Source organism: Podarcis muralis, chromosome 10 (assembly GCF_964188315.1).
Source record: "Podarcis muralis chromosome 10, rPodMur119.hap1.1, whole genome shotgun sequence".
NCBI classification, from domain to species: Eukaryota; Metazoa; Chordata; class Lepidosauria; order Squamata; family Lacertidae; genus Podarcis; species Podarcis muralis.
In genome coordinates this window covers 48,535,807-48,560,934 of record NC_135664.1, presented here as the reverse complement: position 1 = coordinate 48,560,934, position 25,128 = coordinate 48,535,807, and the positions used below count along the sequence as shown (strand labels likewise).

The 25,128-nt window shown below is 46.6% G+C and overlaps 1 protein-coding gene across 2 annotated transcripts in view; it reads right to left on the bottom strand.

Moving 5' to 3' along the window:
• Positions 1-14,157, bottom strand: part of MFNG (MFNG O-fucosylpeptide 3-beta-N-acetylglucosaminyltransferase) — a 33,233-nt gene extending 19,076 nt beyond the window's left edge. Inside the window, exons 1-2 of one of the 2 annotated variants that reach the window (XM_028746910.2) lie at positions 13,095-14,157; positions 2,950-2,998 (exon numbers count right to left, since the gene is read on the bottom strand). In XM_028746910.2, coding sequence (XP_028602743.2) covers positions 2,950-2,998; positions 13,095-13,556 — 511 coding nt within the window. In that variant the 5' untranslated portion in view covers positions 13,557-14,157. Of the gene's footprint in view, positions 1-1,285; positions 2,103-2,949; positions 2,999-13,094 lie in introns of those variants that run through there. The other variant, XM_028746911.2, reaches the window with a different exon arrangement.
• Between the last annotated feature and the right edge of the window lie 10,971 nt (positions 14,158-25,128).

Below are 25,128 nucleotides of genomic sequence, written 5' to 3'. Positions count from 1 at the left end.
GTCAGATAATGGCATTGGTTCGTTGATGGTCATTATTCTCCTCCCAGGCACTACCCAAGGGGGTGCTGACAAGAGTTGCCAATTACCTTCTGCATAGTAATCACATTAGCAATGATAGCGCTAGTCAGGGAACGGATCTCATTTTCTCAGCAACATGATATTGAGGCTCTGAGAGCTGGGGAAATGAGTTAGGACCTCCTTAACAGAAGCCTCATCTGGAGAGAAAATGGCGGCAACAAAAGAGCAACTACAATGGATTTATGGTACAAAAATAATAATAAATGCTGTACTTCCAATATTGTGATCTGACAGTTTAAAATCTACGAGTGGTATTCAGCTAAGCCCTATTCAGAGGAGACCAAGTGCAATTAATGAACCTACATTACTCATGTCCATTAACTTCAGTGAGTATACTCTGAGTAGGACTAGCAATGAATATCACCCTTTAAATAAATAAAAAAACTCTTTGGGGGGAATTCAAGGTCGCCGTCTTCTGATTTTATTTCAGCTTGCCAGACGAAATGATCTTCCTTCCTCTCCTCCTGTGTGCACTTCTTGGGGTTCTCTTGACCCCAGTTTGGGGGGCCTAAGGCATGGGAAGAGTTTGGATTTGAGTTTGGATTTGATATCCCGCTTTATCACTACCCGAAGGAGTCTCAAAGCGGCTAACATTCTCCTTTCCCTTCCTCCCCCACAACAAACACTCTGTGAGGTGACTGGGGCTGAGAGACTTCAAGGAAGTGTGACTGGCCCAAGGTCACCCAGCAGCTGCATGTGAAGGAGTGGAGATGCAAACCCGGTTCCCCAGATTACTAGTCTATCGCTCTTAACCACTACTCCACACTGGCTCTACACCGCACTGGCTCTTCCTGGGAGGAGGGAGGGAGGGACCCTCTTGCTTCAGTGGAAATCCTTGCACATGGCTTCTGATGACAGGACTCATTTGGTGAATCCCACCCGATAGCAGTGGTACACCTAGTTAACATCCCACAGAGTAATTCAAAGCCCTGGCCAATAGAGACAGAGTATTACCCAGTTTTCTCTAGTGCTTACCCAGTTTTCTCTAGTTCCTTTGTATCAAAACCTGTATGATCCATGCTTTTTTTTGTATTTAAAGGCTATTAATAAGAAAAAAATAAGAGAAGGCCCAGATCCAGCATGCTGTCAACACATGACAGCAGTAGGACCAGCTCAGGATCCAGCAGATCCTGTATAGACCCAGTCCAGCCCTTCCCCTGAAATGCTACTGGTAGCAGAGATACCACTGATGGTAGCTTCCACTTACTTGCCATTTGGGTGGTTCACTGAGCTGTTCCTCACTCCTGGGGCTTCCCTGCCATTGGTGGAGGTCAGCAGAGTCAAGTCAGGGCAGGGTATAGAGAGATACCTCCACTCCAACGCCTCTAAACTTCTTCCAGTGGATAGATTGGGGGTTTGGAATGCTCTGTTTGTTGTATTTACCAAACACAGATTGTTAGCTGGTGTTGCAGTTCAATACCTGCAGATTTTATGTCATATTTTTTGGCTCTGCCCATTAATTCAGTGTTTCTGGAGAACTGCACAAGCTGCGGTAAATGAAATTACTAATTACTTGATAGCTGAAGAGCCAAGCATAGCTGTATTTGACCTTGAGGACCTTGTCGATTAAGCGGATTTGGATTGGAACTGGTGATGCCAGAGCAAGTCTATGCATGTCTATGCAGAAGTAAGCCTTGGGTGGAGATTTCTGCATCACCAATGAAGAGGAAACACATTGGGGGAGGCGTAGAAGAGGTGCCAATTTGCATTAAATGTGCAGATATGTATACATGCAAATTTATAAATAAGTAGTATAATTTAAATAGAAACGCAGCACATCTCACCAAAGTGGAGAAGACTATGTCCAGGTTACCTGTGTGCCTGCTCAGTCTGTTCTCCAGGTGCTGATGGTTAATATGGCTCTTCATTCTCAGGGTTTTTTATCTTTACACCAGACTTGGAACAGACAGCCTTAAGTCATACTCAGAATAGATCCAGAATAGACTCAGTTATATTGATTTGTATATAATAATTATTATTTTATGTTGTGAGCTACCTTGTGATCTTTGGATGAAGGGTGGTATACAAACAGAAGGAGGAGGAGGAGGAGGAGGAGGAGAAGGAGAAGGAGAAGGAGAAGAAGAAGAAGAAGAAGAAGAAGAAGAAGAAGAAGAAGAAGAAGAAGAAGAAGATGATGATGATGATTGGGCATAGTCCAACAGACAGTCAAACTGACTGCCCCTCATCAGGTCTCCTCGTGAGTTCTATGGCTGAGCAGGGACTTGAACATGGGTCTCCCCAGTCTTAGGGCTCCTCCACATTTTCACTTCTCCTGTGCCTAGAATGCATGGGTCCAAGAAGTTTTCCTCCTGCCGTGCCACTTTTCCCAGAGAAAACCTGCAGTTTAGGGCTGAATCAAAACAAATAGCAATCAGGTTTTCCATACATTGCTGTTTGTTCCGATTTAGCACTAAAGAGTGAGTTTTCCAAGAGGGAGCAGTGGGGCAAAGGCAAAACCACTCAGGCCCATGTCTAGGCAGCATGGGACAAGTACATGTATGTATGAGCCCTGAGTCAAGACTGAGTTATCCCATCTATTACAGTATAGGCGTCCCCTCCCCCACTTTCACACGATCGCCTCACACACAACCGCATATACGCACAATACCAGGAAATAAATCATTTGATTCAACCCAGAAATAATGGGAGGAGCAACCACAACACACACACACCCCAAATGTTTTCCCCAGACCTCATTCAGAGATGCAAGACTGAACCTGGGACTTCTGCATGCAAGGCATGTGCCCTGTGGCTGAGCTATAACCCTTTCCCACGGTCAGCCGTGTAAGGATGCTATTACCCAAGCGCTCCTGACACACAGTTTACAGAAGTCAGTTTCCAGATCTTGCGCAACACTAAAGGCCGGATTACCCAGTTTTTCCCGTAGCTCATCATCTTCTTTATCAGTGAAGACATATGTCTGAGGAAAAAGAAGAGAGAAGGGTTATTCCAGGGCCTAAAATGTGCTGAGTTCCATACCTGCCATCCAGTGACAAGCCACATAACTCTCTCCACCGTGGCTATGCGTCATATGAGATTATTACTGAAGTAATGAATGTGAAATGCTTTGAACACTCAGAAAGTGTTTTATCTGTACAAATGGAATAATAATACCCCCATCTCACAGAGATGCGGCAAAATAGAGGTTGTAACAAGTTCTGATATTTTTTAAAGTGCTATATGATGATGGAAAGTAAGTATTTGACCCAGCTTCTTTGCAGAGAGAGAGAGAGAGACTCACGCTCCCCTTTGCTGATTAATTGATTAGCTGATAATCTTTTGAAATCCGGTCTTTGAATGCTTGTTTGTTCTGTGCTGAAAAAAAAATCAGATGGATCTGAAGCTGGTGTTTCCCGAAGGACCCTGCATGCTGCAGTTTTGAGAGGGTGTTGATCATTCAGTGAAACAGGTCACTAACGTCTTTGTAGAATGGCATTCACCCCGTCCCCACCACAGCAAGTGTTTTGGTGTTGAGTACCTCACCCATTGAGAAATTGCTTTTAAAACAAATACAACATAGATAGATCGTGGCCAGCTTCAGTTATGAAAAGGATTTCAGCAAAGTGTATTTTCGGGCACTTCCTCGGATGCATGTTCTTCTGGCAGTAGTTGTGGACAGCCATTTTCAATTTTCCACAGCGCCCCAGATCAGCATGACGTTTGGCCAGGGCAGGCACCAGCCTCTGTTAGTGTGGCCATGTGTCCTACTTTACCAAGGTCAGTCCTCTGTTTGAAAGGCGGTCAGCGCATAGTCCTCTATTTGAAGGAGCTCTCTTTTTGGAGGGCGGTCCAGTTCAAGTCCAGTTTAAAGCTAAAGAACCACCACAGGGGAGAGTAGGAGTTAGCACCTGTGGAGTGCAGATAGAAGAAGACTGGAAAATGCTCTGATTCAAGGCCCCATATAGATGCCTTCCCCCCTTATGCTAGATGGGGTGCCAGAGTATTGGAACCCACTGACATGTGTGATGGTACTGCCTCAAGGTTAAAGGGTTCTGGATGGAAGTATTTTCTGAGAATCCATTGATAACTGGACAAAATTCATCCCGCCCCTTGTCTTCTCTTTTGAATCTGTTTGCAGATTCGGATCAAGACCTGAATAACAAGGAACTGATTTTGCATCCTTTGACAGCAACCAGAGCCACAACTGCCAAGTTTTGCAGAACTTTTGATCTCAGTAATCTAGACTCTTGCTATTCCAAGACTTGGCAAATCACCCTTCTTGGAAAAAATATTGCATAACCTAAATGCGTCCAGGGTTCCCAAGTGTTCAAGATCGCAGCTTTGCCATTTGATCTAATTTTATTTTATATACAAGCACAGGAGTGTCAGATACCACAGGTCTATGCGGGTGTTTTGATGGAATACGTTTTATCATCTTTTTTGTATTAAAATTTCTAATTGTTTTGATTTAACCACAGAACTCATTGCAATTATAAACTACACATCTTTTTCCTTTCAGTACGTTTTATTATTGCACTGACTGTTTCCTGTATTTCTTTATTGGCAGTTGTGACAACTTATCTGTATTTATTTTTCCCTTCATTTCTTTTTTTCTGTCACCTGTTTGTCCTTATTAAAATTCAATAAAAAAATATGTGAGGGGGGAAACAGTTAGAACCTATACAGCAAACCGAACAGGCATGCACATACCCATAGCAGTAATCCCTGGTCTATTTAACTTATAGTTCTTCTAGATTTTGATCTATGGATATAAATTTGCATTGTGTGGGTTTTTGTTTTGGTTTTGCAAATGTATGTTCTCTTTTGACCTATTTTGGAGAGGGAGGTGTATTTCCTTTCGGGGGGCACAATGTGTAAGCGCCTACTGTAGCACCAGGGGGTTCTGCTAGGGCTCTGGAGCCCCAATAATATCTGATATAGGTATGAGTCATTGTTGTAGAACAGATGCTTTCGATATATAGGTTTCATTGTGCTGAGCCAGCTCACACTGAGCTTTTTAGTCACCAGCCTGGGGCTGGTCTGATCCAGCCTCCCTAAATAACTCATGAGCCCAAGGGGTGACCATCGAATAGGCTCAGGTTTGTCCCCAGAGAATCCTGCTGTGATGTTTGCAAGATATCTGACAGCAGATTAAACAGGAGCTTTGTAGTGAAAGGAAAGTTGAATTCAGAAAAGAACATCTGTTCGTGTGTAAAAGACCTATAAGCTCTCTGCTGTTTTCCCTACTCTCCTCCTCCTCCTCTTCCCCGCAGTCCCTCCCCGGCCCTCTCGACAACATCATGTGGCATGTTCTTCCATCCCAAGGGCAGAGTGGGGATCGCGTCCAGCAAAGAATACCTCCTCTCAAGCGGAAAATGGGCTTTCAAGAAGCCAAGGGGACTGAAAGAGAGAGACACAAGCCTTAAACAATCTCCCCACCAGCTGCCTGCAGGCTGGTTAAACAGTGTACTTGCATTATGTACTGAAATATGGACAAAGTCATTCAGACAGTCGCCCAGGCACGTGGGCCTCCCCTGGGCCTGGCGGTGGCGAGGCCTTTTCACAAATCCAGCCTGGGTTTTATTGTGAGCCTCTTGTCTCTGGAAGAATGAAGGAGCTGAGGGACAGCGATAAAGAAAAGGAACCAGGGGGACGAGGCAACCACAACAAAAAATATGAGGGAGGGGAGAAAAAACACGTTTGCTGGGAATATAGCAGGGCTGAATATGGCACATTCGCTCCTTAAATCACCAACTGGAGATGTGAATTTCTAAATGATATGTCAACAGAACTGTCCGCCCCTGAAAGAGCATTGGGTGCTGGTGTGGTGGCAAACTATCTGCGTACATTTTGCAAGGTCCTCAACATTTTGCTTTGTGTATGTATGAAAGAGGGACGTGGGTGGCGCTGTGGTCTAAACCACTGAGCCTAGGGCTTGCCGATCAGAAGGTTGGCGGTTCGAATCCCTGCAACGGGGTAAGCTCCCGTTGCTTGGTCTCAGCTCCTGCCAACCTAGCAGTTCAAAGGCACGTCAAAGTGCAAGTAGATAAATAGGTACCGCTCTGGCGGGAAGGTAAACGGCATTTTCGTGCTCTGCTCTGGTTTCGCCAGAAGCGGCTTAGTCATGCTGGCCACATGACCCAGAAAAACTGTCTACAGACAAACGTCGGCTCCCTCGGCCAGTAAAGCGAGATGAACGCCCCAACCCCAGAGTCGTTCGAGACTGTACTCAACTGTCAGGGGTCCTTTACCTTTTTTTATGTGTGTGAGAGAGATATATACCGTACTCAGTAATTTTTTTTCTGGGGGGGTCACAGGCATATGCATACCCTTAAACATTTTGTGAATCTAAGTTTGGCCTCATTGAGGAGCAGTATTTCAATATGAGTAGGAAAATGAGAGTACCCCTAAACATTTTTCTTAGAAAAAAAAGCACAGTATATACTCATACATAAACAAATGTATTAATTCCTAGGCCTGTTTCACACATTACATGAATGCAATCCTTTGTCTGCCTCAGAGTCAGCCAATTCTACTTTCCTCATGAGTGAAAACAGTATGAAATCTGCCTCACCAAATATGTTTTGCTCATTTACCTTTAACATGTGGAGAAGCTCATAAACAAGTGTTTTGGAAGGCCAGTGTTCCTAAGGCAGCTTAAAAAGCCCTGAGAGGCATTGGGGAGCTAGTTCAGGGACAACCTTTCCCACACACAGGAAGCATAGTTAGAACAGTTGGGCTGTGCATGCCTCTCCCAGATCAAATTCAGGGCTCGGTTGGGCACTTTGAAGAGGCACCAGTCCAACCTGAGACAAACTCAACTCGGCATCAGACTCTGAACCAATCTGAGGACCTTGCACAGTGTCTAATTGTCAGGGAACTGCCATCGGAAGGACAGGAGGTGCAAAGGCTCCCTCAGGTTGAAAGAGACGGAGCAGCTGAAGAGGGAACCAGTAGGGGGCGAGCAGGAACTTCCAGGGAAAGTGAGTCGGAGGGGTGGCTCAGAGACGTTTCCAGCGAAAACAGTGGAGAGGTCTCAGGACCTCCTATAGGGACACCCACGCCTCGCCGGAAACTGTCACGCAGAGAGTCCAGAAGACGTGTTTCCGTGAAAGAGCTTTTATGTTGGAAACGTTTCCGAAAGCAGCCACTTTCGGATTCTACTAGCGATTGACGCAGCCATGCCGGAGGGGCTCCGTCATAGGCAGAGGTTTGAAAACCTGATCAAACTCTGAGGGACTTGCATTTTACGCACAAGCAGCTCATCATCCCACCACAGCAATCCGAAAGTCCCTGAAAGCCAGCTTGTGCAAGCAGCGGCATCATGAGCGACCCAGCCGGAACCGGAGGAGCAGGAGCAGCTGGAGGAGGTCCAAGCCTGGAAGAAAGGTACAGGGCGTTGGAGATCCAGCTGGCCATGCAAACGGCGAGGCTTGAGGAGAGGAGGGCTCAGGATGCAGAAAAGGGAAAGGAGAAAACCACCTCGATAGCCAGAAAGGTGCCAGGATTGGTGCAGAAATTCGGGGGAGATCCCAGAAACTATCATGCCTTTAGAACTGAGATGCAATATGCTCTCAACCTGCAGTATGATGACTTCCCCGACGAGGAATCGCGAGTGGCTTTTGTAATTGGCCATCTCGAGGGGGGGGCGAAGGATTGGGTTCGACCCCTGATGGCAGTGAATAATGAGATACTAAAGGACACGAGGAAGTTTTTTCGTGCCATGGACCTGATGTTTTCCAGTGACATTGAGCAGGGGGTGGTACGAAGGCAGTTAATGGCTTGCAAACAGGGGAGCCGATCTGTCCGTGAGTACTGGACTGAGTTTACTATGCTGATTCATAAATTGGGGTGGGACCTATCGGCGGAACCCATCCAAATGCTTTTTGAAGAGGGGCTTTCTTCGGCCGTTAAAGATGAACTTTCCCGGGGGCCAAGGGCGGAGTCTATGGATCAGATGACCAAATCCGCGCTGGCCATAGGAGCGCGCCAGGAAGCGAGAGCTTTGGAAAGGCGGGAAGGGAAAGGAGAACGTTGGAGGGAACTGCGCATTCCGGACATTCCAGAGCCACCTTTCCCGCCGGCAGAGCCGATGGAAGTTGGAACAGCGCGGGCGCGCGCAGTTTCAAATCCCAGTGAAGGGCGGAAGAAGGAGGGAAAGAGCGCCAAGAAATGTTATCTCTGCCAACAGCCAGGGCACTTTGCCAGAGTCTGCCCACAAAGAAAGGAATGGCAAGGGATGGCAGGAGCTGTGGGGAAAAGGGAGGAGGAAAACAAGGAGCAAGTAAAAGCCAACGCCTGGCTGCCACCGTCGGGGCACAGCAGCCAGGCCAAAGAGCAGTGAAAGTGCCCACGCCAGAACCACCCAGACCTGCTTTAGTGATAGAAGTGTCACTAGAGCTGCCAAATGGACACCCCCTACAGGTCAAGGCGCTTTTGGATTCAGGCAGCTCCTGTAATTTTATGAGTAAGGAGTTTGCAGCTGAGCACCAGATACAGACCATCCCTTTAAGTAATCCCTTGCAGGTGACCACGATTGATGGCAGAGAGCTGTTGGGAGGAGAAGTTAGCCAACAGACTGTCCCGATGATAATGAGGGTGGCAAGGCACACCGAACGGATAGCGTTTAATGTGGCCACCTTGGGAGGAGCTCCCATCATTTTGGGGATGAGCTGGCTGGCGCTACACGATCCGCTAGTGGGCTGGCATCAGAGGGTGGTCTCCTTTGGGTCAGCGCATTGCCTAGAACACTGCAAGCAGGGGAAGGTTCAGGGCGGAGACAGAGTCACCCTAGCCGGGATGGAAGTAATGGGCAGAGGGAAGGTGCCCCCGCAATATGCAGATCTGAGCAACGTATTCAGCGAAAGGGAAGCAGACAAACTGCCGCCGCATAGACCCTTTGACTGTCAAATCAACCTACTCCCTGGGGCCCAACTCCCAGTGGGCAAGCTGTACGCCATGTCCGACAGGGAGATGCAGGAGCTGAGGGAGTTCATTGACAAAAACCTGAAGCGAGGTTTCATCAGAGAGTCCCGAGCGGTGGGGGGCAGCCCAGTGTTTTTTGTGGACAAAAAAAACACAGATAAGCCGAGACTTGTGTGTGACTTCAGGGCCTTGAATGCAGTGTCGGAACCCCTGGCTTTCCCTATGCCCCGAATTGATGACATTTTGACCAGGGTAAGGAAGGGAAAGATTTTTACAAAGCTGGACCTGCGGGGGGCGTACAATCTGATACGCATAAGGAAGGGAGATGAATGGAAGACCACCATGTTCACCCCTTTGGGAGCCTTTGAATACCTCGTTATGCCCTTCGGTCTACAAGGAGGCTCCGCGTGCTTTCAAGCGTTTATTAACCACGTTCTGGGGCCTTTGCTCTACAAGAACTGTGTGGCCTTTTTAGACGACGTGTTGGTGTATTCGGAGGATGAGGAGCAGCATGTGAGGGACGTTCGAGAAGTGTTGGGCAGGCTGCAAGCCAACCAGCTGTGGGTGAAACTGGAGAAGTGCCAGTTTCATACCAAGGAGGTGGAATTCCTGGGGTACCGCTTGTCAGACAAGGGATTGGCCATGGATCCAGGCAAGGTCCAAGCGGTACTGGAATGGAAGACACCGAAGACCAAGAAGGATGTGCAAAGATTCTTGGGGTTTGGGAACTTTTATCGGAAGTTCATCAAGAACTTTGCCCACTTGACGGCGCCCATCACCGACTGCCTCAGCAGCAAGAAGAAATTTGTTTGGACGGCGGAGGCGGAGCGAGCATTTGAAGAACTGAAAAGGGCTTTCGCCTCGGAAGAACAACTTCTGCATGTGGATTTACGAAAACCCATGAGAGTGGAAACCGATGCGTCCGACCGGGCGGTAGGGGCGGTACTTCTTCAACCGGGGAGGAGTATGTCAGAGTGGAGACCGTGTGCCTTCTTCTCGCGGAAGCTGAATAAATCCGAGAGGAACTACACGGTGTATGACAGGGAACTACTTGCCATTCACGAAGCGTTCCGGAGGTGGAGACATTTATTAATTGGGGCACAACACAAGGTGCAAGTGTGCACCGACCACAAGAATTTAGAGTATTGGAGAACAGCTCGAGTGCTCAACCAACGACAAGTGAGATGGGCACAGGAATTCTCTAAATTCAACTTTGAAATTTGTTATGTGCCAGGTCCAGAAAACGTCAGGGCGGACGCTCTCTCACGCAAACCAGAGTATTGGGAGGGGGAGGGGGCGATTGAAGAGAGACATGTCATCCCTGAGGACCGCTGGGTGTGTGGGGCGGCGCTGGTGGGGCAACGAGAACTGGTAGAGGAAACGGAAAATGATGAATATGCCCAGGATAAGCTCAGAGGACTCAGGGGGGAGGGCGAGAGCCCCGAAGGTTTTGAGGAAAGAAATGGGGCATTGTATTACAAAGGGGCACTGTATATACCCGAAGGGGAATTGAGGGGGAGAGTACTCAAGCAGTTGCACGATAGCCCCACGGCGGGACATTTTGGGCAACACAAGACCATGTGGTTGGTTACCAGGGAATTCTGGTGGCCCAAGGTGAGGGAAGATGTAAGGGAGTATGTAAGAGGGTGTGACCAATGTCAGCGAGCCAAAGGGGAAAGACGGGCGCCGGCAGGGTTATTAGAACCATTACCCACACCAGAACGGCCTTGGGAAGCGGTATCAATAGATTTTATGACGGATCTGCCGAAGTCCAAGGGGAAAACAGCCATCATGGTAGTAGTAGACCTGTTAACAAAGATGTGCCACTTTGTAGCATGCTCACATGCAGTCACAGCGGAAGAAACAGCGAAGTTGTTTGTAGAACACATCTTTAGGTTGCACGGGGCTCCCTTGAGGGTGATCTCAGACCGCGGCAAACAATTTACTTCCAGGTTCTGGAGGAAGCTCATGAGCTTGCTGCACGTGGAAGTCAATTTTTCAACAGCCCGGCACCCTGAAACCAACGGGCAGGCGGAAAGAGCAAATGGCATTCTTCAACAATATCTGAGGTGTTATGTCAATGACAGAGAGAACGATTGGGTCGAAAAGTTGGCGCTGGCAGAATTTGCCTACAATAATGCGGAGAATGTGTCCACAGGGATGAGCCCCTTTTTGGCTAATTACGGGTGTCACCCCAGGGCATTTCCAGGGGAGGGAGGGGAGAGATGGAGCGTTCCAGCGGCTGAACATTTTGTAGAAGAGATGGAAGCGATCCATCATCAGCTCCAGCTCAACTTAGAAAGGGCCAAGGCACAATATAAGAAGCAGGCAGACAAGAACAGAAGGGAAGGTGAAACCATAAGGGTGGGGGATCAAGTGTGGCTGTCAACCCAAGGGTTGCCGTTCAAAGGGGGTTGTAAGAAATTGAGGCCCAGAAGATTGGGACCCTTTGAGGTCATTCAGCAGGTCAACCCGGTGGCTTTCAAACTCCGGTTACCCAACCACATGAAATTGCACCCAGTGTTCCACAGGTCGTTACTGTCACCATACAGGGGGGGACGTGAAGGGGAGCACGTCAGGGGACCAGCCTTGGAAGAGAGGGAACGCAGCAACCATGTAGCGGAAATCCTCGATTCCAGGTGGAAGGGAAATCAGGTAGAGTATTTGGTGGCGTGGGAAGGGGAACCGGAGTCAGAAAACACCTGGGTGACTGCAGGGGAGGTCAATGACGAGGTTTTAACAGAAACGTTCCACCAAAGATTCCCTAGGAAACCACAGCCGGTAGAAAGGTTTAGGAGGGAGTACTTCGGCACCACCGACGAGGAACAGGAAATGGAAGGATTCACGGAGTCGGAGTTGGAAGAGGGAATAGACTCCGAAGACGAGGAGTATCGAGAGACGAGGGACAGTAGCAGGTGGAGGGAAGTGTTCGAAACTTCGGACGATGAGGAAGGTTCTTTCAGGGGTTTTACTTCCTCCCAGCCCGGAGGGGAGGAGACGGGAGGGGGTGAAGGGGGCCCTGGAGGGGAGGTGGATGTCAGGGAACTGCCATCGGAAGGACAGGAGGTGCAAAGGCTCCCTCAGGTTGAAAGAGACGGAGCAGCTGAAGAGGGAACCAGTAGGGGGCGAGCAGGAACTTCCAGGGAAAGTGAGTCGGAGGGGTGGCTCAGAGACGTTTCCAGCGAAAACAGTGGAGAGGTCTCAGGACCTCCTATAGGGACACCCACGCCTCGCCGGAAACTGTCACGCAGAGAGTCCAGAAGACGTGTTTCCGTGAAAGAGCTTTTATGTTGGAAACGTTTCCGAAAGCAGCCACTTTCGGATTCTACTAGCGATTGACGCAGCCATGCCGGAGGGGCTCCGTCATAGGCAGAGGTTTGAAAACCTGATCAAACTCTGAGGGACTTGCATTTTACGCACAAGCAGCTCATCATCCCACCACACTAATTAAGGTTTAAAACCCTATATATCTCCTCCTCCCCCCCCCCGCTACCACCAGATCCTGCACCCCTTTTGACAGCCCCAGATTGCTTCAGCTGGACCTGATCCAACCCAGAGTGACCAGGGGCTGCCTCCACCCAATATGGTGGAATCCTGGGTTGATCCAAACCAGCCTGATTTGATTCAGGACTCAGGTTTTGGCTGAGAAAAACACCACCATGCTCTGCTCTGCATCCCTCCCTCCCCCATTATCAGTCTCCTCCAAATCTATGCGGCTCGCTCCCTGGGCTTGCTTTGAAGTTCTCCGAGAGACACACTGATGTTACTTTTCTTGGGTAAAATAAAATGATGAATGAGACAGATGGCCATCAGCATAATGAACGGTGGAAAGACTAGAATCTGGTATAAGGCAGCTTCGTTGTAAAAACATACTCTTTTTTGTAAGTGCAACAGCAGGCACTTTTCTTATTTTTCTTTTTTACTATGCTTTGATTAAAAGCAGGCAACACCAGGGCTTGGGGCTAAATCAAATCACATCTGGGGACGTTTCCAGCCCTGAGGCTTCCAAATGACCAATCCTGGCTTAAGGCATCATTTGGTTCTAGGCAATGCGTGCGCATGAGTGCATATGAGAATCACACACAGGTTCATCCCTTAGGCATTCTGGTGTCAGCGGACCAGTCAACCCTCCCTCTCACCCTCATACCAACCTGTCCTTTAACCTGGGAGATCCAGGTCTCCAGCAGCAATCCCATCCTGGACTGGTGGAACTTCTGGGTTGTCTTGACAGCGATGAAAAGCTCTTCCAGCAAGAGGCCTTTTCCAGCAGCAGAATATGCCATACCATCATCGTGGCCGTTGAGTTGTTTTCCATGCTCAGTCTCCCTCCTGTTTCTCCAATCTGCCACACCCGCCAGCATCATCTCCCTCCATGCCCATCTGCCAGATATCCCTCCTGAAAGTCTCTGGTTGTCGACCGCTTCCTGGATGCCGGAACGCCTCGTGGAAAGGAGCACCATGCTCACAAGAAAGAGAACAACTCCAGAGGAGGCCTGGAGGAGACGCCGGCGCATGGCTTTCGATCCCGCAGCGAGGAGATGGGCGAGGTTCAAAGCTTGAAGTGCAAATCCTGCTCTAGCCTGTGTGCTTTCCCACAAAGTTGAGAATGGCATAGATCAAGGATAGGCCAAGGCCTGTCTAATAAATACCCCGGGAATGCAAGAGGAAGGGGCCAGTGAGTGGGGTTGTGTGGCTCTTCAGGAAAGCAGAAATTACCAAAGAGGTCTCCCCCGCTCTTTTCTCTCCCGCTCACACCTCAGGGGATGAGGAAGCCTGGAGGGCAGAGGCATGGGATCTAGGGAGACCTGATTTTCCAGATATCAAAGAGAGCAGGTGACAGAGGCTGTTAGGTAGGAGGTAAGAGCAGGACCCTGTCACCTGAGCCTAGGTAACCAAAAAGGCATGACCCTGGGTCACACAGGATGAACCTCAGCTATCAAGTCAAGACTCCATGGACAAATGCCCATCCCAAGGGCAGGGAAGAAAGTGCCCACTTTTCCATAGTGAAGATTCCCAAATAACAGCCTCTCTTTCCCAGCTAGAACACAGAGCTTCTAACCTAAAAGGCAAGGCAGGTTTTTGCCTTTTTTGATCGCCTCCTTTTTGTCTCCCAGCAATTACAGGCTTAGAGCCAGGGCTGCAAAGGAAACTGCCTTTCTCCAGTCCCACCAGCTGTCTGCTGCCCTCCCTCTCCCAGCTCCATTTTTTGGCTGCAAGGAGGCAAACTCCGCCCAGTCCCTTTTATGGCTTTTATGGGTTCACGGCTAGGCAGGTCCCCCGTGTCTCCGGGGAAATCTTCCCATCTGAACAGCCGCCTGCCTGCCCTCCCAGCTGCTGCCCTTTTGACCGGCTTTGTCAGGCAGTGAAAAGCACCCCCTTCCCAATGGAGAATTTATCTTCTCAGTAAAGGAAATGGCACGCATATTGCAAACATTGATTTCTCAGGCCGGCTCACTAGTAAATAAGGGTGCGCAAGCAAAGATCACCTGGTGGAAATTAGTTTCCCTTCACACCTGATAACCTGTGGGTTGCAGGCAATTAAGGAGGTAAAAAGGAGCAATTCCTTTGCTCTTTGCATTACAGAGCTGGGCTGAGTTTGTTTGAGAGGACAGAAACCAGAATACGTTAGTTTATCAGGAATAATTCCTGGTACATCTCAAATATTAAGGGGCAGCAACACAATGGGTGCACATTGTCAGGGCAGGATTTGGGTTTGATGAGGCCCTAAGCTACTGAAGGTAATGGGGCCCTTTATATGCGATATTTTAGGGAGTAGGATAGCAGGCGGGGCCCATTACTTACATCATAGGAGCCTACACAACACAAAACACTGTTGCTGTAGGTAGGTTTTATTTTATTTTTTATCTTATATTTTGGAAATGTACATCCAGTTTTTTCACCTTTAATTTTTTGGTGGGGCCCAAGAGAGTGGGGCCCCAAGCTATAGCTTGTTTAGCTTATACATAAATCCGGCACTTCACATTGTACTTATAAGGCACATTTTGAGTACATGGCTTTCCCTCAGAAAATCCTGGGACCTGTAGTTTAAGGTTGCTGGGAACTGTAGCTCTGTGAAGTGTAAACAACCATTCCCAGGATTCATTGGAAAAAGTGATATGCTTTAAATACATACATACATACATACATACATACATACATACATACATATACATACATACATACATACATACATTTGTTTTGCATGCCACATTTTCATAGTTAAAACCATGCACAAGGCAGGTTTCAACATGAAAAGGTACATATTTAAAACATAACAAAATTAGTCATAAACAATAAAAAACATCAAAAAGTACACAACCAAATTAAACAATTAAGCAATTTCCAAATTAAATACACGGTGTGTATGCAGCCACTGCTACCCCTGGCAAGAACAGCTGTATGATAATCTTTGCAAATGCCTGACTCTCCCCCCTTACTGCGCTTCCATGCTTAGGCATACATTAAAAACATCTAGGAGAAGAATTACGGCTTAATTCTTACAAACAAGAGTCAAGGTAGCAAACTTGCCTCTTGAAATGTAACAAACTAGCTGTAAGGTATTTCGTTTTTGTTTTAGTCTTCTACAGTGTGCAATAACGATGGAAGGGGATGCTGGGGTCAGAGTACAATTCTTGGTTTGAGAATAGATGCTACTAAAGGTAAATGGAAAGGGACCCCTGTCCATTAGGTCCAGTCGTGGCCAACTCTATTTATCTACTTGCACTTTGACATGCTTTCGAACTGCTAGGTTGGCAGGAGCAGGGACCGAGCAACAGGAGCTCCCCGCATTATGGGGATTTGAACCGCCGACCTTCTGATCAGCAAGCCCTCAGTGCCACCCACGTCTACTAGTCAGTGCTATTTTTCTATGAAAAAAAGGGTGTACCAGAAGAACTCACCAGGAATGCCCTCCTTGTTCTCTTATCGTGGCAATAGCGCCTACCTGAGAGGTGCCAGAACTGAGTTCTGGTGAGTTTCAGCTGAAAAAAAAGCCCTTCTACTAGCATGTTTCAATGGTCTTCTGTGAAAGGTACAAGAACATATCAGGCAAAGGGCCATGTTTGTGCACTGGGATGGAGACTTCCCTGACTCCACAGCCAACCCACAACCATGGAGAGAAAGATCTTTGACCCAGGATTCTTGCGGGGGGGGGGGGGTGATGCAAGAATGCTTTAAATGCATGATGAGGATGGTTCTTACGTGCAGCAATGCACTCTGCCATCTACAGATGGAGGAATGCCAAGGCCATTAAACCTGGAGTCTGAAGATTGCCAAACCATCTTTGACTCACTGCTGAGGCTGCAAATGCAGAGTCCAAGGGCTTGCTGCTTTCAATACTCACAGGTAGTTTCAGCTGAGAAAGATCCTTTGCAGTAGGCTGCCAGGACCACGATTTCAAAAAAGAGTCATATGGTCTGCCGCTTCATGGAATTGTAGCATTTTGAATAACAATACAGGAGCAGTTCGCCGGCCACATTTTCTGCTTCTGTGAATGATGTTCCTGCAATACGGAACAGAAAACCAGAGCATCTGGCGATCCTAGTTTGGCAAGGAATGAAAAAATGCTCATGTGAGTTAAACTCAGACACATTTGCGTGCACACACACACACACACACACACACACAAAATGTACATTTCTATTTTTACATGCTTGCCTTTATAGGCTGGCTGCTGGGAGCTGACCTCCTCCTTACTTTTGAGAAGGGAAACTGATAATTTCCCCCTTTCCCCCACCCACATCTCTGTTCCTAAAGACCTTCCCATAAGGGACAGTCATTCATTCCAAGTAGATCATGCTGCTCTGGATTTCATGCACATTCTTCTCTTTGTTACATGCTTTGATGAGCAGTGACCTAATTAAAACATGTTGCCTTTTAGAATATTATCAATGGCATCTTGAAGGGAAGATATGCACATCTAGTCTTTTTGACCTAGATTTTTAGATTCCCTTCCAGCTTTCAAATCCCTTCCGGCTCCCCCAGCTGCAATAGTGCCCAACCATGCAAGCTTACCAATCTATCAATTCTGGTCCATGTTCCCCCAGACCACCTGTTGGGATGGTGCGTTAGCTCACATCTTGCGGGATTTTTGCCTTAGGGTGCTTTGAGATGGCCGGATGGGGGATTCTAAATTATGAAAATTCTAAATTATGAAAATTATTATTATTATTATTATTATTATTATTATTATTCCAGACACACCATTCTTGCTCCCACAAGAGCCCAGAGTGGCTAACAGCAATCACACAAAAAAGAACTTTTAAATACAAATGCTAAAACAACAATCTGAAATAAAATAAACTATACAGTGGTACCTTGGGTTACAGACGCTTCAGGTTACAGACTCTGCTAACCCAGAAATAGTACCTGGGGTTAAGAACTTTGCTTCAGGATGAGAAAAGAAATTGTGCAGTGGCAGCGCAGCGGCAGCGGGAAGCCCCATTAGCTAAAGTGGTGCTTCAGGTTAAGAACAGTTTCAGGTTAAGAACAGACCTCCAGAACGAATTAAGTTCTTAACCTGAGGTACCACTGTACAGCATAACAATCAGTGACAGAATATTCCGTAAGGAGCCCCAATTCTTAGAATCATAGTTGGAAGGGGCCACAAGGATTGTCTACTCAGTGACGTAGCTTGGTTTGCCGGTGCCCCGGGTGTTTGTCCCAGGCAGGGGCGGGGCAAGGAGGGTGAACGGAGTCTGCCTTGTCAGCCCAGACTTCGCCGCAGACACCGCCGGAGTGACTCCCTACCAGAGCCACACTGTGCTGCCTGCCTGTCCACCTGTGGAGGGTGGAGCCTGGCTGGCCGATGCAGCCCTTGGCAGGACAGGCCCCCCCCCGATGCCCACAGAGAGGAAGCCGAGCCGAGCCACACTGGGGTCGCCCCTTGCCTGCCGCACTCCATCCACACCCACTCAGAGGACTCAGATCTGCATATGCTATTTCATATGTAGAAATGGAAATGTAGGAGTAAAGGTAAAGGTAAAGGGACCCCTGACCATTACGTCCAGTCGTGGCTGACTCTGGGGTTGCGCCGCTCATCTTGCTTTATTGGCCAAGGGAGCCGGCATACAGCTTCTGAGTCATGTAGCCAACACAACTAAGCCGCTTCTGGCAAACCAGAGCAGTGCACGGAAACGCCGTTTACCTTCCCACTGGAGTGGTACCTATTTATCTACTTGCAGTTTGACGTGCTTTCGAACTGCTAGGTTGGCAGGAGCTGGGACTGAGCAATGGGAGCACACCCCGTGGCGGGGATTCGAACTGCCAACCTTCTGATCGGCATGTCCTAGGCTCTGTGGTTTAACCCACAGCGCCACCTGCGTCCCAAATTTAGGATTACTATGATTTAAATAGAAATACATCTTAATGGATTGAGGAATGCCTGAATAACCTTTGTGCCTGCTCAGTCTGCTGCCCAATTGCAAACTGGAAGAGCATCTTCGAGGCCCCTGCCTCTCTTCCTTCTTAATGTTCTTTTTCTTTAAACCAGACTTGGGCTGGACTCAGGCAGCCCTTCAAACAGAGGACTGTCCTCTTTAAGGCAGGGCACGTGGCCACCTTCCAACTTATGAAACTATGCTCCTTTCCAGCTTACGAAACTCTATTTCCCAACATACTCCCAGGGCTCATAATGTAGTGCTGTTACTTGCAGTCACTTTTACGATTCAGCAATCAATAGCTGCTTAAGTGAGTACTGCTGCTTACAGCAAGCTGAGCTACCCCTCCCCAAGTTCAGTTGCAGATGGAGTTAACCCTCCGATCCGATTCCTTCCTCTAGGAGACCCATATTTCACAGCTTTGTGGGTGCTAACAATCCCACAGAAAGACACAAGTGGACCAAAAATTGGTTGTGGGTGGCTAAAGGTCTTGGCTTACATTTTTGTAAAAAAAAAGCAGGCATCTAGGTCTTATTGCTTTGAATGTATATTTAAAGTGTTAGACGAAGTCTGCTGAACTCTTGGAAGTCAAAGGAGCAGATGAATAAGATGTCCAGTGGTTGAAAATGGAGCACTAGCTTGTTTGGCCAAGATTTTTTCCTCTTCCCTTGATTAGTTCTATTTTTGAAAAACAAAGCACCACAGAATAAATTATTCAAAAGAATAAACATAATAGATGATAAACAATTATGCAAAACAAGTCAAATTATGCAAATCTGCTCTATTTGCATAATTTATATAGGTTGCAGAATTCAGTATTTTGGGAACAGTGTTAGGAACTGCTGACCACTGCCCCATGTGGTGAAATGTTTAACTGCAGCCTTTCATTGAAGAACAACAGGAAGGAGTGTAAAACATATTCCTGTCTCAGCAGTGATTTGCTTGGCCAACAGAGGCTGCATGAACTGTGGCAAACCCAGTCTTGTTGGTCCTGGTTGGCTCTTTGATCTTGATTTCTGTTTGGTCCCAACTCCTAGTCCCAGGCTCACCCCAGATCATATTCCTGACACAGAGTTGACTTTTTCTCCAACGGGATTTTATTTTCTCTTTTGTTGCTGTTGTTCAAAGATCATACACTGCACTGCTCCTATTTCCAGGAGGCCCTGTTGGTGGTGCTGTTGCAGGATACAGCCCATTTGACCCAGGGCAGGACCTTCTCAGTGGCAGATCCCCATTTCTGGAATGCCCCCATTATTAACTTCTAGGAAGCATTTAAGACATTTCTGTTGACCCAGGCAATTGATAGCTGAAAAACACTGTTCTTGGCAACCTTGAAATTACTGGCTGTGAGAGTTATGTGTTTTCAGACATTTCAATTGTTTTAAAATGTTTTTTAAACAATATTTGTAATTGCATTGCATTATCACAGATGTCCTGGGCTCCTTTGGGATGACGAATGGGATATAAAATTAATAACTAAAATGTATAGTGAAATAATACTTGAACAGCTTCGTTTTAGCCATAGCTGAGCGCTTACCTCTTCAGAAAGGCACAGTATTCTATCTGCCACATATTTTTCAAAGAACTCCAGGCAGCTTTCCATTTCTTTGGTGCTCCCCTGATATTTTAATATATAAATGTATATATTATTTTTAGATTCCCTTTGAACATCAGCATGTTCTTTCACTGACTTATTGGGAACAACATGCCTTAGGCCCCGAGATGCGAAGGTGATAGGCACTCGTTGGAACCGCCGTGGCCTGATAAACTTCACATTTGCAAAGCTCCAGCACTTTGCATGGGTCAAACTGGCAACCCCAGAGAAACAAATCCTTGGAGGTGTTCCACTGACATGAGAGCATAGGAAGAACCAATGTTCTCTCTCTCTCTCTCTCTCTCTCTATATATATATATATATATATTAACAATTTCAACATAAAAAATTATCAAAACAAATCATCTTTATTATTTCCCCCCCCATTTTTCCCCTCCCCAACAAACCCTCCCTCCCTCCCCCCTAAGACTTCCCTCAGCTCCTCTCTGATTTCTCAACCCATGTTAACTTCTGCATATTGTAAAATTGTATACATCCTTATATTATCTGTCTACTATGTTAACCCTCAATAAATTTGTGTATGTTTCTTCAAAACCTGCCAAGGAGTCCAGTTCATTTTGTTGTCTTTTTCAATAATTTGTAAAAGGCTCCCATTCTTCTTTAAAGTCACAGTTGTCCTTGTCTCACAATCTGCATGTCAGTTTCGCCAGTTCTGCATAGTTCATCAATTTCTCTTGCCACTCATTCTTCCATCCTTGTGCAATCAAGACTCTTGCCACTGTTGTAACATACATAAATAAATTCTTTATTTTCCTTGACAGGTCTTGTCCTACAATCCCTAATAAAAATGCTTCTGGGTTTTTAAAAAATAAATGTCATTTTAAACATTTTCTTCAACGCATTGTATATCATTTCCCAATTTTTAAAAAATTCTCTGCATTCCCACCACATATGGTAAAAGGTCCCTTCCTTTGCTTTACATTTCCAACATATGTTTGACCCAGTTTTATACAAGGAAGAACTGATGTTCTCAAAGTGGTCAGGCAGACGCCTGTGGGAAACCCGCAAGCAGGGCTGAAACACAATAGCACTCTCCCCTCCTGCGGTTGTCGGCAACTGGTACTCAAAAGCATTACTTCCTCCATCTGTGGAAGCAGAGCACAGCCATCATGACTGGTACCCATTGATAGCCTTCTTCAACAATCTGTCCAGTCCTCTTTTGAAGCCATCCAAGTTGGTGGTGTCACTGCCTCCTGTGGCAATGAGTTCCATAGTCCATAGCATTTTCCTGAATCCTCTTAACATTCAACTTCATTGGATGTCCACAGGTTCTAGCGTTATATGAGAGGAAAATTTGCCTTGGCCGCATACCATGGCTGCACAGATGTTGTTGTTTTTATAATAATTTTTATTAGTTTTACATATAATCACATTGTGTAGCATCGTATCCTCTTATTAAATCTCTTTGGCTCAACTGAGCCTAATGACTTCCCGCCCACCCGCCTGCCTAATGGTTTACAAACTTAAATTTTGCATCTTGCATTTCACTTCCTTCCTATTCTTGTTATATCCTTACCTAAGTTATTACATTACTCATCCTGAATAGGTAGCAATTTCATCTTACAAATCTTCAGATAACCCTGCTAGTGATGTTCCCGAAGGCTGCTGGTGGCTGCACAGATGTTATTGGCCCAGAGATGGAAAGAAGATACAGTTCCTACCACAGAAGAATGAAGTGGATGGACGATGCTGAAATGGGTAAAATAACCGGAAGAGGCAGAAATCATTTAGGCCAAAATTTTATTAAGGAATGGGGAAAATTTGTAACTTATCTTAAGGAGAGTTAAAATCGTTAGTAGGATTGGAATATCACTTGTAGTTTAAGGGTGAATTCTGGACACAATGGAGATGTAAAAGATTTGAATCATCATAAAAGATGCAGGAGGAAATGATTAATATCAGAGAATGGAAGTCCAGGAGATTCCTTAGAATCTTGTTTTTATGATTTATGTTTGAGATATCTCTGTAAAATTTTAATTTGAAAAACCAAATAAATAAATAAATAATTTAAAAGGAGAGGAAGATGTTCCTCTACTGATTTCTCCATGCCATGCGTAATTTTATCGTGTCACCTCTTACTTCCTTTTCTGCTAACTAAATTGTCTCGAATGCCGCAACCTTTCCTCGCAGGGGGGTCGATTTGCCCCCCTCATTCGTTTCACATGCAGTTTTCTGACCCAAAGCAGCTAAAGAGAAACATTGACAGATCCCTGGAGCGCCCAGTGTGACAGGAGACTCCCAGAATGATGTAGAGAACCATACATGGTAGCCCTCAACCCTCTTAAGGTTTGGACCCAGACAAAATGGTGGGATGTCCCTGCTGCCTCCAGTGGAATTTGCAGCTGTTATGCTGCTTTGAGACTGCTTGAGGCCAGCAGCCTGCTCAAGTCTGCCATCAGTGTTACTCCGATGATAATTTACCATGTCTGCCCCGCATTTGATTTACAGACACTGAGCCTGTTGGCAGAGCCATTTGTTTTATTGTTCTTCATTGATTGTACAGCACCTAGTTGTTTAGGTGCTTAATAAATTATTATTATATTACTCTCCCGGCACAAAATCATCTGGCCTCCTCTCTCTTACTGCTTCAGTTAATACCCTTCCAACCCGCCCACTAAGGCTCTGGCTACCATCATTCATGTTTCTGTATCTTTAAAGATGGGCTGCCAGGAGACACTTTTCATGGAGCAACCCTTGGAGGCTGTCTGGCAGGGCCAATTTGTGCAGCATGTCAGAGCCCAACTCCTCACAAGGTGAATGACACATGTGAGAGTGTTCAGCCTGATCAGTTGCACAAGTTACCTATTAACATCCAGGTAAAATTCAACGTGTTGGCTTTTGAAAAGGCTCTGGAATACATGGGCACTGCAGGAGCCTCCCTACCCTTCAACAGCTGTGGAAGAGGAGACACATAAAGCCCCTTTGCTACAGGTGCTAAGCTCAGTTGGAAAAAAGCAATACCCTTTCTTCTATATCCCCGGCACTAGTTTTCCCACAGTCCAATCCTGTCGACTTTTAAAAGATGTTCCTTTTCCGCTGGGCTTTTAAAGGATTTGTTTTATAATCCAATAAGTTCATTTGTTCCTTATCCAGCCTGCATTTTTACTCAACGCTGAGATGTTTTTACCGACGTTTTTATTTGTACTATTTCTTAGCCACCTAATTAAAAAAAGAGGGATATTTATATTTTAAACAGATGAACAAAATAAAAAATAAGTGCTGCTCTCAATCTGCCAACCAAGGCGTTGAAAATGAGGGAATCCAGAACAGCCAAGGTCAGATGTGTTCAACACAAGCAGCAGGCAAGCAACCTTTCCCCCCTTCCTATCCAGCAATTTGTATCCCAATATATTGGGGTTCTTGAACCTATGAAACGGACTGGCTATAAGCCTGAAAGGCCCGTCTGTACAAGAGTGTTAGAAAGTCATAGTCCGCAGTCCAAACATAAATCTAATCCCTGTTCTCAGAACACCCATATCTTTGGGTTCGATTCTAAATCGATAATTCGGAGAAACTGCAATGGTCTATAAGGCTACAACTGAGATGAATTATGATTAGGAATATTAAAAGATGCCTTACAACAAGTCATGCATAGGACTGTGTTATGTTAATGCTTATCTTAGCCTTGCTGCCGTTTTTCATCTTTTGGTGGTGTTTTTGTTGATATTCTCCTCCTTTTGTTTTATGGCTTTACAGAGCAACCCCCCCGCTTTGTACCTTCCCAAATGCAGCTGCATTAAATGACTCTTTACACGACTTCTACAAGGTATTTACTACCCTTCTAATAGCTGCCTGAGGAGGCAAATGGCATTCCTCTGCTAACATGCCTGTAGCTGCCCTTGCTCTGCGGCAGGCCAAATTAACTTGCAGGGTTAATATTTACCCAAGACTCCTTTAACCCAGCTCTACCCACACAGGGAACCAGGCCGCTGGCGCGAAAGGAACTGGTAAAGTACAAATGCAGAAGTAGCCACCGCAAGTGGGCCCCAGAAGAAATTGTGGGCATCAGAAACAGGTTCCAAAACAAACACAGGGAAGAGAAACAGTGTGGGGTGATTCCTGCAGTGAAACACGGCTGCCAAAAAATGTCTTGAGTTTCTTCAGGCCAGGAACAAGGTGCTGGTAAAAGCTTGGAGAGACCATATTGGAGAGCCACTGCCAGCCAGTGTATAGACAGCATTGAGCTAAAAGGGCCAATGTCTTGACTCAGGAAGAGCCTAAGGAGCTGTTCTATACCAGCTTTCCACAGCCCTCCTTTACAAACCCTTGCCAGACTTTTGTGGCATCTTGCACATGTCAGTGGGCCCCTAGAAGCAACAGAAGACAAGCTCTGGGAGCAGACCATCTCTCTCTCTCTCTCTTTTTCTCTAAGTCACATCCTCTCCAGAACACAACTCAGAAGGTAAGCCAAGAGCTCTGTTATGTACCAAAAGCCAGCTGGGGCTGACTTCTGCATGGTAGCTCTTAACTCTCTCTTAACTCTGCATTTCATTTACTGCACTTCACCCTCTTCCGCTCCACCCCATTCTTGGCCCCCATGTCCATGGGGAAAAGATAAGATGGAAGAGTTCAAGGCCGAGTGATCTTAGCAAGTCATCCTACATCAAGGGGCAGCCAACATGGCATTATTGCACTCCAACTCCCCATCAGTCTAGGGCAGAACAGCCAATGGTCAGGGATGATGGGAGCTATAATTGGAGGGCACCCTGTTGGCAACCCCAGCTCATGGGATTTAAGTTAAGACAGCCTCTGTTGAATAAGTGCAACAGCTGACTTTCTGGAGGCTCTTGTGGACCCAACCTCTTGTTTCTGACAAAGCACTACAGCTGTTCCTCGGCCGACAACCTTGGGACTGAGAGGGAATGAATCAAAGAGGAACAGGAAGTTGCCCAGGAATAGAAGTGACAGCCACTCTTTCCTAGAAGGGGCCATGGGTCACTGGTAAAGTATCTGCTTTGCGAGCAGATCCCAGCTTCAATCTTCAGCTTCTCCAGGTAAGGCTGGAAGTGACCCCTGCCTGAAACTCTGTAGAATCACCACCAGTCAGTGCAGACAACACTGCAAGTCCGACTTGGTATAAGGCAGATTCCTACTTACAGTTTGTGCCTTTAGCCACACAAGAGGCAGCAGGTGGACGGCAAAGAGGCACAATTCAAGAATTGTGCACAATTCCAAGCACAATTCAAAGTGTTG